The sequence below is a fragment of the Salmo trutta genome, chromosome 11 (assembly GCF_901001165.1).
Source record: "Salmo trutta chromosome 11, fSalTru1.1, whole genome shotgun sequence".
Taxonomy (NCBI): Eukaryota; Metazoa; Chordata; class Actinopteri; order Salmoniformes; family Salmonidae; genus Salmo; species Salmo trutta.
The window spans coordinates 9,479,759-9,497,336 of NC_042967.1; the positions used below are offsets into that span (position 1 = coordinate 9,479,759).

At 41.0% G+C, this 17,578-nt stretch overlaps 1 protein-coding gene across 1 annotated transcript in view; it reads left to right on the forward strand.

The window, feature by feature from the left end:
• The window catches only part of LOC115201841 (uncharacterized), a 107,628-nt gene extending 99,845 nt beyond the window's left edge, over positions 1–7,783 (forward strand). The window contains exon 7 of the mRNA XM_029765703.1: positions 6,159–7,783. Within this exon, the coding sequence (XP_029621563.1) occupies positions 6,159–7,226 (1,068 nt within the window). The 3' untranslated portion in view covers positions 7,227–7,783. The remainder of the gene's footprint in view (positions 1–6,158) is intronic.
• The last annotated feature ends 9,795 nt before the right edge of the window (positions 7,784–17,578 follow it).

Here is a 17,578-nt window from a genome sequence, read left to right on the forward strand (position 1 = left end):
TGCACACTGGGGAGAAAGCATTCAGCTGCCACCTGTGCCCGGCCAGTTTCTCCCGATCCTCCAACCTGAAAAGGCACCAGAGGGTCCACACAGGGGAGAAACCATACAGCTGCCCCCAGTGTGCGAAGAGGTTCTCCCACCACCACAATATGAAGGTGCACCTGAAGGTCCATACGGGAGAGGCAGTGTCCCTGTATGCACTGCAGGAGTAGCCTTATCAGACATAGTCGTGTCTAATAATTGAGAGAAATCGTATCACTTGAAATGTACGTAGGGGATGTCTTGGAACTGTTATTTAGATGAAATATTATAGTTATCATGTGAAGTGTCTTGAGGTAAGAGGGTAATTAACCACATACCCCTCATTAACTTGTCATTTGAAACAGGCTTGTGTAAATACCTATTTTTAGAGATACAGTAAACCTAGCTGGGGGTGGAATGCATCGCTACTAGCGTTAGCGCAAATACATGCTAACTGTTCCCGTAAACTTCTAGGCATTGAGCCAACAACTATCCATTTAAAAGCTTGTCTCTGCAAAAATATAAAAACTAAATGTACCTATCTTTTGCGGAGGTGGCTAAATTAATATAGAGGAAAAACTGAATTCCCCTTTAAAAAAACAGCCCCCTCCCACAATGGCACCACGTTCAGGAAGTATCATTTGTTGGTGGGGGAAAAAACGGTGTAAAGCAAAATGATTCCACTCTAAGGTTCCACCCTGTTAGGATTATGCACCTAACGGTTGTTAAATGTTGTTTGAAAAATGGCAAATAAATGACTAATGTCAATATTTATTTGTCTTTGAATAATATATTTTATGCATATTTAGATACATTTGTTGCTAATAACATTACAATTATTAATTAGTTACATATAATTGTAATTAGTAATGGAATGTTTTACAAACTCAGGTTGACAATGTTTTTAAAAAGTTTATTTTTTATTTTATCAAATAAATAGAAAGTAAACTAATGCACAATATTCATTATTATTATTATTATAGGTGTAATTTTTTTCAACCATTTCATTCATTGAACAAAAAAGATAAAATGCAATATGTAAAGTGTTTGTCCCATGTTTCATCAGCTGAAATAAAAGATCCCAGAAATGTCCCATACACACAAAAACCTTATTTCGCTAAAAAGTTGTGCACAAATTTATTTACATCCCATTTAGTGAGCATTTCTTCTTTGTCAAGGTAATCAGCGTGATCATTACACAGTTGCACCTTGTGCTGGGGACAATAAAAGGCCACTCTGAAATGTGCAGTTTTGTCACTCAACACAATGTCACATGTCTCAAGTTTTGAGGGAGTGTGCAATTGGCATGCTGACTGCAGGAATGACCACAAGAGCTGTTGCCAGTTAATTGAATGTTAATTTCTCTACCATAAGCCGCCTCCAACGTTGTTTTTGAGAATTTGGAAGTATGTCCAACTGGCCTCACAACCGCCGACCACGTTTATGGCGTCGTGTGTCAATGTTGTGAACAGAGTGCCCAATGGTGGGGTTATGGTATGGGCAGGCATAAGCTGCGGACAACGAACACAATTGCATTTTATCGATGGCAATTTGAATGCACAGATATACCATGATGAGATCCTGTCGGGCCAATTGTGGTCCATTCATCTACCGCCTTTACGTCATGTTTCAGCATAATAATGCAAGGCCCCACATCGCAAGGATCTGTACACAATTCTTGGAACCTGAAAATGCCCCAGTTCTTCCATGGCCTGCATACTCACCAGACAAGTCACCCATTGAGCATGTTTGGGATGCTCGGGATCAACATGTACAACAGCGTGTTCCAGTTCCCGCCAATATCCAGCAACTTCACACAGGCGTTATAGAGTGGGACAACATTCCACAGGCCACAATCAACAGCTTGATCAACTCTATGCGAAGGAGATGTGTCGCGCTGCATGAGGTAAATGGTGGTCACACCAGAAACTGACTGGTTTTCTGATCCACGACCCTACCTTATTTTAAGGTATCTGTGACCAACAGATGCATATCGGTATTCCCAGTCATGTGAAATCCATAGATTAGGGCCTAATGAGTTTATTTCAATTGACTGATTTCCTTATATGAACTGCAACAGTAAAATCTTTGAAACTATTTTTGTTCAGTATAGACCTTAAATCAAATATTTCATTGTTTAAATCATGTATTCATTATTGCTGTTTGTTCCACCCTATTGCTTTCATTTTCTATAAATGTATGTAGTTCTGTTCTTGAGCTGTTCTTGTCTATTGATGTTCTGTATTATGCCATTCTGTATTATATTTCATGTTTTATCTTGACCCCAGGAAGAGTAGCTGCTGCTTTTGCAACAGCTAAGGGGGATCCTAATAAAATACCAAATACCCTGTTATGCTTCATTCTACCCTGTTGGGTTGGTATTTTAAAATCAGAATATAACAATACAATCAAGTGTTCTGCATATTTTTGTGGTAACTTGTAGTGTTATAAGGGGTAAACTAAACATTCATCCCCCTTTTAGACTTTTCCTAATTTTGTTACAAACTGGAATTAAAATGGATTTAATTGTAATTGTTTCGTCAACAATTTAATCAAAATACTCTGTCAAAGTGGAAGATATTTTTTTTAAATCTAAAAATTGGAAAACTAAAATATACAGTAACCATTGCATAAGTATTCACCCCCTTTTGTTTAGGCAAGCCTAAATGAGTTCAGGAGTAAATTTCTCTAGACAAATCACATACGTTACAAGGAATCACTGTGTGAAATAATAGGGCTGACGTGATTTTTAAATGACCCTTCCGCTGTCCCCCATACATACAACATATCTAAGTATTGTCAAGTATTGAATTTCAAGCACAGATTCAACTACGAAGACTAGGGGGCTTTTCGAAAGCCTCGTAAAGAAGGGCAGCGATTGGTAGATGGGTAACAATAACAAATCAGATATTGAATATCTCTTGATGTATTAAATGATGTATTGATGATGTATTAAACCACCCAGACACATCTAAGATAGTCATCCTTCTGAACTGAACTGCACGACAGGAATGCAACTGCTCAGGGAAGTTACCATGAGGCCATTGGTGATTTTAAAACTCATTGGGTGAGTTTAATGGCTGAGATGGAAGAATTGAGGATGGATCAACACTGTAGTAAATGACTGAATGAAAATAATACAAATATTCCAAAACATGCATCTTGTAAGCAACAAAGCACTAAAGTAATACTACAAAATAAACACAGCAAAGGAATACACTTGTTGTCCTAAATGCAAAGCCTTATGTTTGGGGGAAATACAACACATCACTGAGTAACTGCCTCCTTATTTTCAAGCATGTTGGCGGCTGCATTATGGGTATGCTTGACATCGGCAAAGACTGGGATTTTTCAGGACGAAAAGAAACAGGATGTAGCTAAGCACAGGCAAAATCCCAGAGGAAAACCTGCTTCAGTGTGCTTTACACCAGACACTCAGAGGAATTCACCTTTCAGCAGGACAATAACCTACAACACAAAGCCAAATCTACATTGAAGTTGCTTACCAAGAAGACAGTGAATGTTCCCGAGTGGCCAAGTTACATTTTTGACTTAAATCTGCTTGAAAATCTAGGGCAAGACTTAAAATGGCTGTCTAGCCATGATCCCCAACACCTTGACAGAGGTTGAAGAATTTAAAAGCCTACAGGTGTGCAAAGCTCTCAAGAGACTTACCCAAGAAGACTCAACACTGCAATCACTACCAAAGGTGTTTCTGACAAGTATTTACTCAGGGGATGAATACTTATGTAATCAAGATATATCTTCAAACAATGTTAGAATTTTTGTTCCACTTTGACAGAGTATTTTCAATAAATTGTTGACATATTACAATTAAATCCATTTAAATTCCAGGTTGTAACACAATAAAATGGAGAAGTTTAAGGTGGGTGAAGACTTATGCAAGGCACTGTATTGTAATAATTATCATAAGAAAGGATCGAGGCAAGAACAGTTGAATATTTAACTTACTGAGGTGATGTAGATGGAATAAAGTCATTCTGTTATTGTCTCGCTATCACACTGTTCTTTCTAAACTAGTCTGCTGTCATCTTGAAAGATATTGATCATAGGAGAGTTGATGTAATATAATAAGCTGTACCGTAGTTCAAAGAACAATACACATAAATGCTTCATTTAACCACAATCCTTTGAGCTATGACGCCAACCAATAAGATCCCTTCTCTTCAGTTCATACGGAAGTGCACGGGAACCAATAACAATTTCCACGTTAGCATTTGTGAACACCATGTAACTCAAAATATGACAAATTGAACTGCCCAGCATCACATTATTTCCCCAGGCAGGGTTTACCTTTGCGTTGTATTGGGAATTTTCCAGTACGTGTGCTCATTATACATCTTAGAGTAGTAAGCAGAATAAGTGCACTCTATATGTGTCTAGGTCATTAGGCTAAGGGAAGTCCAGTGAGGTACATTAGACGTGCATTAGGAGCATAGGTTTGTATTACTTAAGCACCATTAGACATGCACCTGCCTTGGGAGTGTGCATGTCTGTTTATTTTTGTACCATTGCTATGGCCTGATGTTTACCATTGCTATAGTTACGTGATTTATATAAAAAGCACGAATGGATTACATATGATCATAGATATACACTACATGGCCAAAACTATGTGGACACCTGCTTGTCGAACATCTCGTTCCAAAATCATGGGCATTAATATGAAGTTGGTCCCCCCTTTGCTGCCTCCAATCTTCTGGGAAGGCGTTCCACTAGATGTTGGAACATTGGCTGAATGGAAGCAAGTCCCCGCAGCACAAGAGCATTAGTGAGGTCGGGCACTGATGTTGGGCGATTAGGCCTGGCTCGCAGCTTGGCGTTCTAGTTCATCTCAAAGGTGTAATATGGGGTTGAGGTCAGGGCTCTGTGCATGCCAGTCGAGTTCTTCCACACCGATCTCGACAAACCATTTCTGTATGGACCACACTTTGTGCACAGGGGCATTGTCATTGTCATGCTGAATCAGGAAAGGGCCTTCCCCAAACTGTTGCCACAAAGTTGGAAGTGTAGAATAATCTAGATTGTCACATTGTATGCTGTAGCATTAAGATTTCCCTTCACCGGAACTCAGGGGCCTAGCCCAAACCATGATAAACAGCCCCAGACCATTATTACTCCTCTACCACCAAACTTTACAGTTGGCACTATGCATTTGGGCAGGTAGCGTTCTGCTGGCATCCGCCAAACCCAGATTTGTCCATTGGACTGCCAGATGGTGAAGTGTGATTCATCACTCCAGAGAACGCATTTCCACTGCTCCAGAGTCCAATGGTGGTGAGCTTTACACCACTCCAGCCGACACTTGGCATTGCGATCTTAGGCTTGTGTGCAGCTACTCAGCCATGGAAACCCATTTCATGAAGCTCCCGACAAACAGTTATTGTGCCGACGCTGCTTCCAGAGGCAGTTTGGAACTTGGTAGTGAGTGTTGCAACCGAGGACAGACAATTATTACGCACTACAGCACTTGGCGGTCCAGTTCTGTGAGCTTGTGTGGCCTACCACTTTGCGGCTGAGCCATTGTTGCTCCTAGAGGTTTCCACTTCACAATAACAGCACTTACAGTTGACTGCAGCAGCTCTAGTAGGGCAGACATTTTACGAACTGACTTGTTGGAAAGGTGGTATCCTTTGACGGTGCCACGTTGAAAGTCACTGAGCTCTTCAGTACGGGCCATTCTACTGCCAATGTTTTCCTGTTGAGATTGCATGGCTGTGTGCTTAATTGTATACACCTGTCAGCAACGGGTGTGGCTGAAATAGCCAAATCACTAATTTGAAGAGGTGTTCACATACTTTTGACCATGTAGTGTAATTTGGCGACATAGGCCTACAAACATTATTTATAATGGATAGCAAAACCACAATCACAAGAATGGTTTCAGATCAAACTCTATGTTTAGGCGAAAGGGAGCAAGGACCTTTAAATTAAAGATCCAGGCAGCTTCTCATTTTAACAATAAATTGTCAAGGTCACCCCCTTTCCTAGGGAGGGTGACATGTTCGATGCCGATATAGGAAATGGACGAAAGTATAGCTTGTGAGACTTCCCTACGACATTGTTATCCAATTAGTCTCATGTGCCGGTAATAACCTCCTCTCTTAATGTGTCAGTCTGCAGATGCAGAGGCTGCCAGTCCTGGGGTCAAGCTGGAGAGGTCTGAAGGAGAGGACCAACGACACAGCAGAGACATCCAGACTGGAGCGCCCCATGTAGCCACAGAGGTCCCCACCAGCTCCGCCCCAGCGCCGCCCAGAACCCGACGTAGCATCAAGTTCAGTGGAACGCCGAACACATTCTTCAAGTCAGAGACCAACACAGAGACTTTAACTGTAACACACAGGCTCTTACACCCAGGATCTGACCACAGGTCAGACCCAGAGATACTGGAGCAACTGGGCTGTCCTCCTGCTTCTGGCTTGGAATATTTACCAGTATTTCACCAGAGCCAGAGGACGGTTCATTCCCATGGTGATGGTGACACGTTAGACACTGGTGTTGATGATCCATCTTGTTCTTATGCTACAGAGATTGACCCTGGCAACATTTCCTTGGGTTTAGAGAGACAGACTGATCTGTCTAAAGGGGACTGGAACCGGTACAGTAGTAGTGTATACTCTGAAGGATGCCTAGATAAGAAAGGGGAGGTTATAGTCTTAGACGAAGTGACTGTGAAAATGAAGGGCGAAGTTCCTCTGACACTGAATGCAGACAAGACTCACTTAGGACAAGGACACTTACAAGGTAGAGATTTCTTAGATTACAGGGAAAGTTTAGAGACTAATCCAAATGTTGCGACCCACTCCCCTTTACACACGCTCAGGGATCTAGACCCAGTGTCCACGTCGATGGGGCCTTCCGATTCACACAGCCGCGTCCTTTTCTATCAAGTATTGAACTCAAAGGACCAAAGGGCCCAGGCTCAGGGAGGGGGAGCCACATCAGGCAATAGTAAAGAGAAACGGTTCATCTGCATGTCCTGTAACAAAGGCTTCAGCTGCCTCCAGAACGTAAAGACCCACCAGAGGGTCCACACAGGGGTGAAACCCTTCAGCTGTACCCAGTGTCACATGCACTTCTCCCACTCGTACAGCCTGAAGAGGCACCAGAGGGTCCACACAGGGGAGAACTCTACAGCTGCCCGTAGAGTGAGAAGAGGTTCTCCCACCAGAACCCGCTGAAGATGCACCTGAAGGTCCACATGAGAGAAAGGTTGTTGGCCTGTACGCATTGTGGGAAGAGGTTCTCAGAGGAGCTACCTCAGTATACACCAGCTTAAAAACCATTCACTCTATAACATAGAAAGTAACCATTCCACAAGATAGCTTCTGACGTTTAGATCAAACCCTGCATTAAAGTCAAAGATGAATTTTCATTATTGTTATTAGAAAAGATCCACAGATGCATTTGGAATAACAGGAGTAACATATTTCAGTGTTGAATATTCCTGGGTAGAATACTGCATCCAGACATTGTGTGATATATATATATATATATATAAGCCTAAATTCTGTTACATAGTGTTTGTACTGTGAAAGGCTATATGATGGTCACAAATGCCTATTTCATTACTTACATTCAACTACACTTGTAATGAGAAAATGAATGCAGTTTATCAAATTCATGCAGAGTTTTTGGTTGAGACATGTACAATGTCGTCAAAGTGTTCTCACCCCTTGACTTTTTACACATGTTGTGTTAGACTGAATTTAAAATTGATTAAATTGAGATTGTGTCACTGGCCTACACACAATATTCCATAATGTCAAAGTGCAATTAAGTTTTTAGAAATTTGTACATATTAATTAAAAATGAAAAGCTGAAATAAGTATTCAACCCCGTTCTTATGGCAAGCCTAAATACATTCAGGAGTAAAACTTTGCTTAACAAGTCATGTAAGTTGCATGCTCACTCTGTGTGCAATAATAGTGTTTAACATGGTTTTTGAATGACTACCTCTTCTCTGTACCCAGTACAATTATCTGTAAGGTCCATCAGTTGAGCAGTGAACTTCAAACACAGATTCATCCACAAAAACCTGGGAGGTTTTCCAATGCCTCGCAAAGAAGGGCGCCTATTGGTAGATAGGTAAAAAAAAAGATTGAATATCGCTTTGAGCATGGTGAAGTTATTAATTACAGTTTGGATGGTGTATCAATACACCCAGGTACTGCAAAGATACATGCATCCTTCCTAACTCAGTTGCCGGAAGAGGAAGGAAACCGCTCAGGGATTTCACCATGAGGCCAATGGTGACTTTAATACAGTTATAGTTTAATGGCTGTGAAAGGAGAATTGAGGATCAACAACATTGCAGTTACTCCACAAAACAAACCTAAATGACAGAGTAAAAAGAAGAAAGCCTGTACAGAATACAACATATTCCAAAACATTCATCCTGTTTGCATTAAGGGACTAAATTAAAACTGAAAAAAAAAAAATCAATTTATTTTTAACTTTATGTCCTTAAGACAAAGTGTTATGTTTGGGGCAAATCCAACAACATCACTGAGTACCTACCACTCTTCATATTTTCTATGTTCTTATCCCTTGCTTGCTAGCTAGCCAACTACGGCTAATTTAGTCACATCAAACATGGCAGGCAGAATAACAACAAAGTAGCAGCATTTACATAAACTGTCTTTTAGTGACATTTATTTGGATACATCCATAAGAATGAGCTAAATGAGGCGCGATTTCACCTGGCATAGAAAATGTGCTCTCTCATCAGGACACTTGTTCAGAGGAGCTAGCTAACAACACAGCTAACATAATCACTTCAAACTGAAGCTGGAAAGACTGAAAACTAGCTGCACTTCGTTTCGTTTTACCTGTTTTCTATTGACATTTCTTTGTGCAGTGGAGATCAAGTTTATAAATTGTCTGGCTGGGCTGATGAGGCAGTGGATTACGCAGTGAGATGGAACAGAGTAGATAGGCATTTCAACGTCATAGTTTTAGCCGGTGGTAACTAAAACCTGGAATGCAGACTTAAACAATCAGCTTCCAGGATTAGTCCCACCCATTGTTTAACGATCAACAACCAACTTGACAGAGCTTGAAGACATTTTAAAAAGAATAATATGGAAGTATTGTACAGTCCAGGTGTGTAAAGCTCTGAGAGACTTACTCGGAAAGACTCAGCTGTAATTGCTGCCAAAGGTTATTTTAACATGTATTGACTCAGGAATGCGAATACTTATGTAAATTAAATATTTCTGTAATTAATTTTCAATAAATGTGCTAAAATTGTTAAAAACATGTTTTCAGTTTGTCTAAGGTTAGGGTTGAACCAGGATGTGGACATGAAGCTAGGGTTGTTTTTTTATTTTTTATTTAACCTTTATTTAACTAGGCAAGTCAGTTAAGAACAAATTCTTATTTACAATTAAAGTCTATAGTGTTGTCACGATACCAGAATTTTGAATTCGATATCGATACCAGGTTTAGTATCACGATACTTGATACCAAAACAATACCATGAAAAAAAAGGCGTATTTGCCAAAGTCATCCAGTCAGATCAACTCAGATACTGCTCTGTTCAATCGTTGGGCATCTTTTGAGTTCAATATCATTCTATTTTAACATTTTTAGGTCCATTTTCAATCAATTATATTCAAATGTACTTTTTTTTTTACCAATCTAACTAGAAAACAACATAAAGGTAATCCTTTATTGGAATGGAAAATCTGTATTGATACACTGGGTAAATCAAGATGTAGCCTAGGTCTGTTCACAATACATGTGAATGCATATTATTCAATAGGAGTGCGTGCATGCATTGAGTAATTGAGCTTGTTTTCCTTTCCATTTAGGACTTACTTTATTGGCAACTGCTAATAATATTATTTTGTTGCACTGATTAACAGCATTTGCATAGAAGAGACAATCTCTTATTTTATAATAGCGTGCACTGTCTAAGACATGAATGTCATTCGCAGACAGAATGTGGCTGGAATCTGAGTTTGTTGCTATGGAATCGAGTGGAAACCAGATGGGAGGCAAAGGAAGGAAGACAAGTTCATTTATTGTTTTTGGCGAGGGAGACGAAGTGAATTAATAACGTTTTTGGTGACAATCGTCGTTGAAATCAGCATATTGGTTTGCATATTATCACAAACAAAGAACTAGGGTAGTAAATTCAGCTGTAAGCTCGCAAGCTGGAAGCTACCTTGTCTGAACATCAGACTGTTACCATGGTTACTGCAGGGCTTTTTCGGACTGACTGAAGTCACCCCACAAAAGTAGTAGTAGTCTCTAAAAGCCAGGATGTTGAGTAAAATGATATTTACTTACTTTAGCGGTTGTACATGCTGTTGGTCCTTTTGGCGGTTGGAGGTTGTTTACCTGACTTTTTGCGGTGCTGGTAGGTTCGGCCATTAGTATTTTCAATCTCTTCATTGCACCTGATGAACAGTTCGCTATCCATCCCAGCTGGCAGCAGAGGAAGAATTCACTGCACGGAAGAGCTCTCATAGACTTTAATTTCCTGGACTGAGAACTGAGGGAGAAAGAGTCTTGGACAACACGCCCTTTTCGTCTCTATCCCGGCTTCATTCTATCCTAACGGAATCCTACTGGGCAGGCAACATACAAGTCAATTACCCACTTGCATTATTAATTTCCTCTGAAAGTGGTGCTTTGTATGTTTAAAGTGGTGGAAGTCATTGAGTGTTGTAAGACAGCAGGTCTAATTTACAAACCCATGGTCAATACTATCCCGGGACTGTCCACATCAGATGCTAATCAATAGCCTAGTTCATGTCTATTCCTGGTTGGGGAGCTCTAGAGTTTCACAGTTGCGAAAGCCTATGTCGACATTTTCTCTTTCAATGAGTAAGATCATGTCATTCTCAAAAGTCCTGTGAATGTCCTGTTGTATTTGTCTGAGTTGAGTATGGAAGCCTATTTCATATTGAACTGTGGGGCTTCTCACCTCAATAACTTTTGTACCCCATTGTACCCCGTCTTATATTGTGTCTTTAACTACCTAATTTTCCAATTTATTTAGTGTAGTAAATAAAACCTTGATTGAATTATTTGTGACATTGAGTTCATTTGTAAGCGATTTGGTTCTTGAGGTTTCAGAGCGTGACAACTGTTGAGAATGAGAATATAGTAAATTGACTAATGATTAGTTAATTAAACGGTGTTTCTATATCCAAAATGTAATGGTGCCCCTCTTAGATTATTTGGATAACCAAATGAATCAAATAAACCTGATCAATTAATTAATCAGTAAATTATCTTGAATATTAATTAGCCAAAAGTCACAACACCACCTAAACTGGTCGTTGCAGGTGTCCCCGACATGCCTTTGGGCACTGGCCAGCGGAGGGATCCCTGGCTACTGTCGCAAGGAGTTCTCATGCGCCAGGTGTTGTCCTACAAGGTGGTCACGGCATGAGTGGAGACTACAGGGCAGACGTAGATCTTTACACATCGTGATGAGTGACCTGAGTGTCCCGTTGGGAACGGACGCTCTGGCACACCAGTGGCCTCGGACCTTCCTTTAACTGTTTCCGCCAGTGGTTCTGATTCAGCCCACATTGGAGAAGGTGTGTCGGGAGGGGCCTGTTGTACCAGGCACGCTAGGCTGGAGATTTGGTTCCTATGGGCCTTTCCCCTGAGAGGGCCAATCTGATGGCTAGAGGTTTACCGCTGAATGTTATTGATCCATTCAGTCTGCTACCTTCCACGAGAGGTCTATATGGTATAAGTGGCAAGTGTTGGTACCAAGTGTCTGGTACCAAGATAAAGGACTTGTTCCTTTTCAGTGCTCTGTGAGGGACATCCTTATGTTCCTACAGGAGATTTTTGAGCAGAGGCGGGCATTCTCCACGTTAAATATTTACATGGCTGCTTTCTCTGTGTGTCGTGGGAATTGACAGAGCCTCACCGGGGGCCCACCCCCTGATTGTGCGGTTCCTGAAAAGGTGTACATCATCTCAGACCGGTCTCTAAACCTATTTGCCCACATGGGACTTGGCGCCGGTTTTGGAGGCACTGTGTGCGGCCCCCTTTGAGCCTTTGGAGTTGATGGTTCTGAAGATCCTCTCCTAAAAAACCTCCCTACTCATGGCTTTGGCTGAATGTGTTGGGGACTCAGTTCACCTTGGGGAACTCTAAGGTGATATTGCGTCCAAATGCAGCCTTTGCCCCAAAAGTCATGGCTATGTCCTACAGTTCTTTTTGAGCTATTTCCCTTTTCACATCCTCCTTTTGCTTCTGAATAGCAACAGCGGTTACGTGCCCTGTGTCCGCTGAGAGCTTTACGCACATACATTAAACGGTCCAGGGATATGCGGTTATATGACCAGCTTTTTTAAAATGTTTTGCTAATCCAGCTATCTCCCGGGCATATAGCAGCAAGGGGCTTGGTTGACCTAGCGGTGTATGTGATCACTTGGGCGTTGTTTAAAGGGTTGACTATAGGAGATATTTGTGCTGCGGCGAGTTGGGCATCTCCAAACACTTGTGATATTTTATTGCTTGGATGTCACAGCTCCCAGTGTAGCCCACAGTGTGCTTACAGCTGTGACAGGGGAAGTAACCAGGCAGGTCACCCTGTGTGCTGCATCTGGACTGCCCCATCTAGCATGGTCAGGTCTGGGTGGTCTGTCTTGGGCCATTTAATTAAGTATCCGTTGTAGTGGCTTGGGGCGTGATTATATTTCCCCATAGTATGAAAGGAAACGTAGCGTCAAGACTAGAACTATTGTTCCCCGAAGGAGCCAAACGAGGTAGAACATCTGTTTGGCCCCGTGCCGCCCGTTCCAGGCCTTGGTGAAAAGTGTTATTAAATTGAAGTAATGAATCTGAGTCTCACGCTTATCATCTGTGGAAGGCGGGGCTTCCAGCTAGGTACGGATTTCATTGGCCTTCTCAGGCGTGATTGTAGATCCTTCAACCGACTCCCCGTAGTATGATGTACCTCATTTCCCTCCTTCGGTGAATAGTAGTTAGTCATAACGTTACGTTTTCTCTGCCATGTTTGGAAAGTCTATTTTGTAAACTCTTCCTGCAGGTGGTTGGGTGGAGGATAACAGAGGAGACTGGGCGGACATCTTGGATTCCCAGACCGGTGCAGCCAAGGACCTAGGGAATAACATCACTGAGCAGGCCAGGACCAGAGGCGACATAGTGGAGGTCAGTGGATGGGACAGCGTCCTCAACTCTGGGCTGGGGATCAACACTGTTAACCACAACCAGAAACAAACAGTCGAACACAAAACAACTGAATTTAGTCTCCATGACAACAGACTAGCTGAGATCAGGGCGATGCGTAGAGTTGGTCTGTGTGGACGGGGAGGTGTCCGTATGCGGCTAGAGAGAATAGATACTGACTTGGCTAGCAATGTGCCATCCTGCTCCTATAGTTGTAATTCAGACAGATAGATGGTATAGAATAACTACCTTCAAATGAATGACTCGGGATGTCGGGTTTGAAATGAAAACGTATTTTAGTAGTACTACTTGTTAGCGTTACATTTAACAACTTTAGATTCTACAAAACAATAAAAGAAAGTTGCTAGCGAAAGTCAGGATAATCACTTGTCACTTGTACATAACTGGCGAGTTCTCTCTCTCTCTGGCCTGTTGCAAGGCATTCTGGAACTTGCAGTCAATAGCGTAATCCAATACTGACCAATACAACAGAAATGTGTATGTAGTTCTCTCAATCTCCAACACACGAAATCTAATACAATTACATATGTAAATAACTCTAAAGAAAATATCCTTCGATACAGCTCAATGAATTAACTGTAAACATTAACTCTGTAACCCATTACAGTTACAACAGATGGCGCCACAGGTTAACCACTTAACAGGTGCTGCCTTCAGCCTGCCATCTATAGGATCTATCAACTGGAACATGGACCCTGTGACAACACAGACACTCCCTGGCCGGAGGAAAGGAAGGAGAGAGCAGGGACCGTGAGAGGCGGTTGGGAAAAATCGATTTGAACAGTCATCCAACACGGAATTCCAAGTCAGAAACTCAGGCATATTTCTAGAAGATCACTGACGTGGTGATTTGACCTCGTTGACCATCAGGCGCAGGTACCATCAGTCCAGTAAAATTTCAAAGCTAAATATTTAAATTCATGCTCCACAGTGCCTCACAAGTGCTAAACCAACTGATCTATTTTGTTATCAAAGCTCCAGTTTTGAAATATAATATGGTCTGATTAACAATATTGGCAGGCCAATCATATAGCCAATATGCTGTGATAATGTATTAGGTCTACTGCCCAAACCGCATTCCTACAAAACTGTTTGTGTGAGGTTAATGTAAAAAAAAAAAAAATCTGAGCAGTAGATCTCAGCTTGCTTTTTGACTGCGAAAGTGATCTTGACTCAGAAAAGGTTGGTGACCACTGGTCAAATGCCTAGTGACTGGGTTCATGGAAAGCCTGGGTCTAGCCTTCCTCAGCTGCCTCTGGGTTACACCACCAATACAGACAGGGTCAGGATGGACGTTTACAACAAGAGGTACCTAGCCTACAACACAGCATACAATCCCAACAACACCCAAACAATAGTTAGAGGTCAAGGAGGGAGCTCAAAGACTAACCACCTGAGAGTGGTCACTCCTGCTTCTACCTCCTCTGGTGTCATTGGGTCACAACGTGGGAGGCCGAGCCTTAGGACGGACGCCGACAAGCCGTACGCCTGCCCCACGTGTGGAAAGCTCTTTACTGAAGCGTACTATGTGAAGAAGCACCGGACCGTTCACACTAAGAAGAGGCCCTTCAAGTGCAAACTATGTTACAAGAGCTTCTCCTTCCTGAGTAGCTTTATCAGACATAGGAGTGTCCACAATGGGGATAAATCTTAGCAGTGTGGTTTGAGATGTACGCAGGGGATATCTGGGAGCCATTCTTTATCTGACATATTATGGTTATGTGAAGTGTCTTGGAGTAAGAGTTTAATTAAGAGGGTAATTAACCACAGACCCCTCATTAACCCTTTGTTAACTTGCCATTTAAAACAGTCTTGTGTAAATACCTGTTTTTAGAGAGACAGAAAATCTAGGCTAGAACAAATACAGTTTAATATTTACCTTACTGAGGTGATGTAGATGGAATAAAGTCATTCATTATTTTCTACTTTATTCTTGGCAACAATGTTCTTTAAAAATAAAGTATTCTCAGCTTGAAATATACTGATCATAGGAGATTCAGACCTGACGCAATGGTAAATCTTAGTGCTGGCGGTAAGATTGTGTATCAAAAATGTTGCTATTTTCACAACTGTAATTATGGGGGCAGTAGCTGGCGGTGGCGTGAAAGGGCTGGGTTTTGATTAATAAAGTTGTAGGTGTGTCAAGGCTTGACCCTGGTTGTCAATAGTTACCACATCCACAAAGTCCAAATTGGCCATATCGTAAACATTCATGAATCTTTTGTTTTAATTTTTGGTCTTAATTTAAGGTTAGGCATAAGGTTATCAGTGTGGTTAATGTTAGATTTTAAGAAGATAAATTGTAGAAGTGTGCAACTGCAGCCCGCAATTCGGGTCATTTCTACATGTGCCGTTTTTGATTGGCCAGGACCTGAAAAGACAGTGAATAATTCTAATCAAATTTTTATAAAATGAAACAAGAACTTGTTTTAAATAGGCTGTCTAAATAGTTACAGGCACCATAATTGCTCCCCTTGGGCATATATTATTAAGATAAAGACTATGGAGGATTTTATGCACATGCAAACTTTTCACAGGAGCTGGAAAAAGATCCCGTATAAACTTACATTTCCCTCACTAACTTTAAACATCAGCTATCTGAGCAGCTAACCGATCACTGCAGCTGTACATAGTCCATCTGTAAATAGCCCACCCAATCTACCTACCTCATCCCCATATTGTTTTTATTTACTTTGCTACTCTTTTGCACACCAGTATCACTACTTACACACCATCATCTGCTCATCTATCACTCCAGTGTTAATCTGCTAAATTGTAATTACTTTGCTACTATGGCCTATTTATTGCCATACCTCCTCATGCCATTTGTACACACTGTATATAGACTTTCTTTTTTTTCTATTGTGTTATTGACTGTACGCTTGTTTATTCTATGTAACTCTGTGTTGTTGTTTCTGTCTCACTGCTTTGCTTTATCTTGGCCAGGTCGCAGTTGTAAATGAGAACTTGTTCTGAAGTAGCTTACCTGGTTAAATAAAGGTGAAATAAAAAATAAATCAATAAAAAAGAGAAAGGGGGAATGTCAACTCCCCTTTATACTGCTCCCATATATATATATATATATATATATATATATATATATATATATATATATAAAACCTACCATTGCTGTTGATATGGCCAGTAGTGACTTGCCACGTTAAAGGTAAATAAATAAACATGCTAATATAGTCTACAAGCGGATTCAGAACCACAGACAGCGATCAAAATTCCTGCGATTTAACAGTTTGGTCCAACAGGGGAAAGTGGAAGATGTTTTTTTTTTGTACAAAATGATAAACAAAAAACAAGCAGTCATTTTAAATAACTTGATGTTCCTAAACAGGCTTCCTACAACCACTGACACCTTTCATGCAATGGGCATCGCACGTGTCCAAACTTTTCACAGAAGCTGGACAAAAATAATGTCCAAAATATTTAAAAGCCTTAGACTAGATGCAACATTGTAAACATAAATCCGGGACACTCAAATTATACTGAACAAAAATGTAAATGCAACAATCAACAATTTCAATGATGAGTTACAGTTCATATCAAAAAATCTGTCAATTTAAATAAATTCATTAGGACCTAATCTATGGATTTCACAGCCATGGGTGGGCCTAGGACGGCATAGGCCCACCCACTTGGGAGACTGGCCCACCCACTGGGGCGTAAGGCCCAACCAATCAGAATGTGTTATCCCCACAAAAGGGCTTTATTAAAGACAGAAATACTCCTCAGTTTCATCAGGTGTCCAGGTGGTTGAACTCAAACGACACATAGGTGAATATGCCGGATGTGGAGGTCCTGGGCTGGCGTGGTTGCATGTGGTCTGCGGTTGTTTGGCCAGTTGGACGTACTGCCAAATGCTCTAAAACAACATTGGAGGAGGCTTATCGTACAGAAATGAACATTAAATTCTCTGGCAACAGCTCTGGTAGACATTCCTGCAGTCAGCATGCCAATTGCACATTCCCTCAAAACTTGAGACATCTGTGGCATTATGTTTTGTGACAAAACTGTACATTTTAGAGTAACCTTTTTATTGTCCCCAGAACAAGGTGCACCTGTGTAATGATCATGCTGTTTAATCAGCTTCTTGATATGCCACACCTGTTAGGTGGATGGATTATCTTGGCAAAGGAGAAATGCTCATTAACAGGGATGTAAACAAATTTTTACACATTTTAGAGAAAAAAGCTTTTTGTACATATAGAACATTTCAGGGATCTTTTCTTTCAGCTCATGAAACCAACACTTTACATGTTGCGTTCATATTTTTTGTTCAATATAGTATGATATGTTAATTTGGTATGTTACATAAGACAGAAGGTTGCTTATG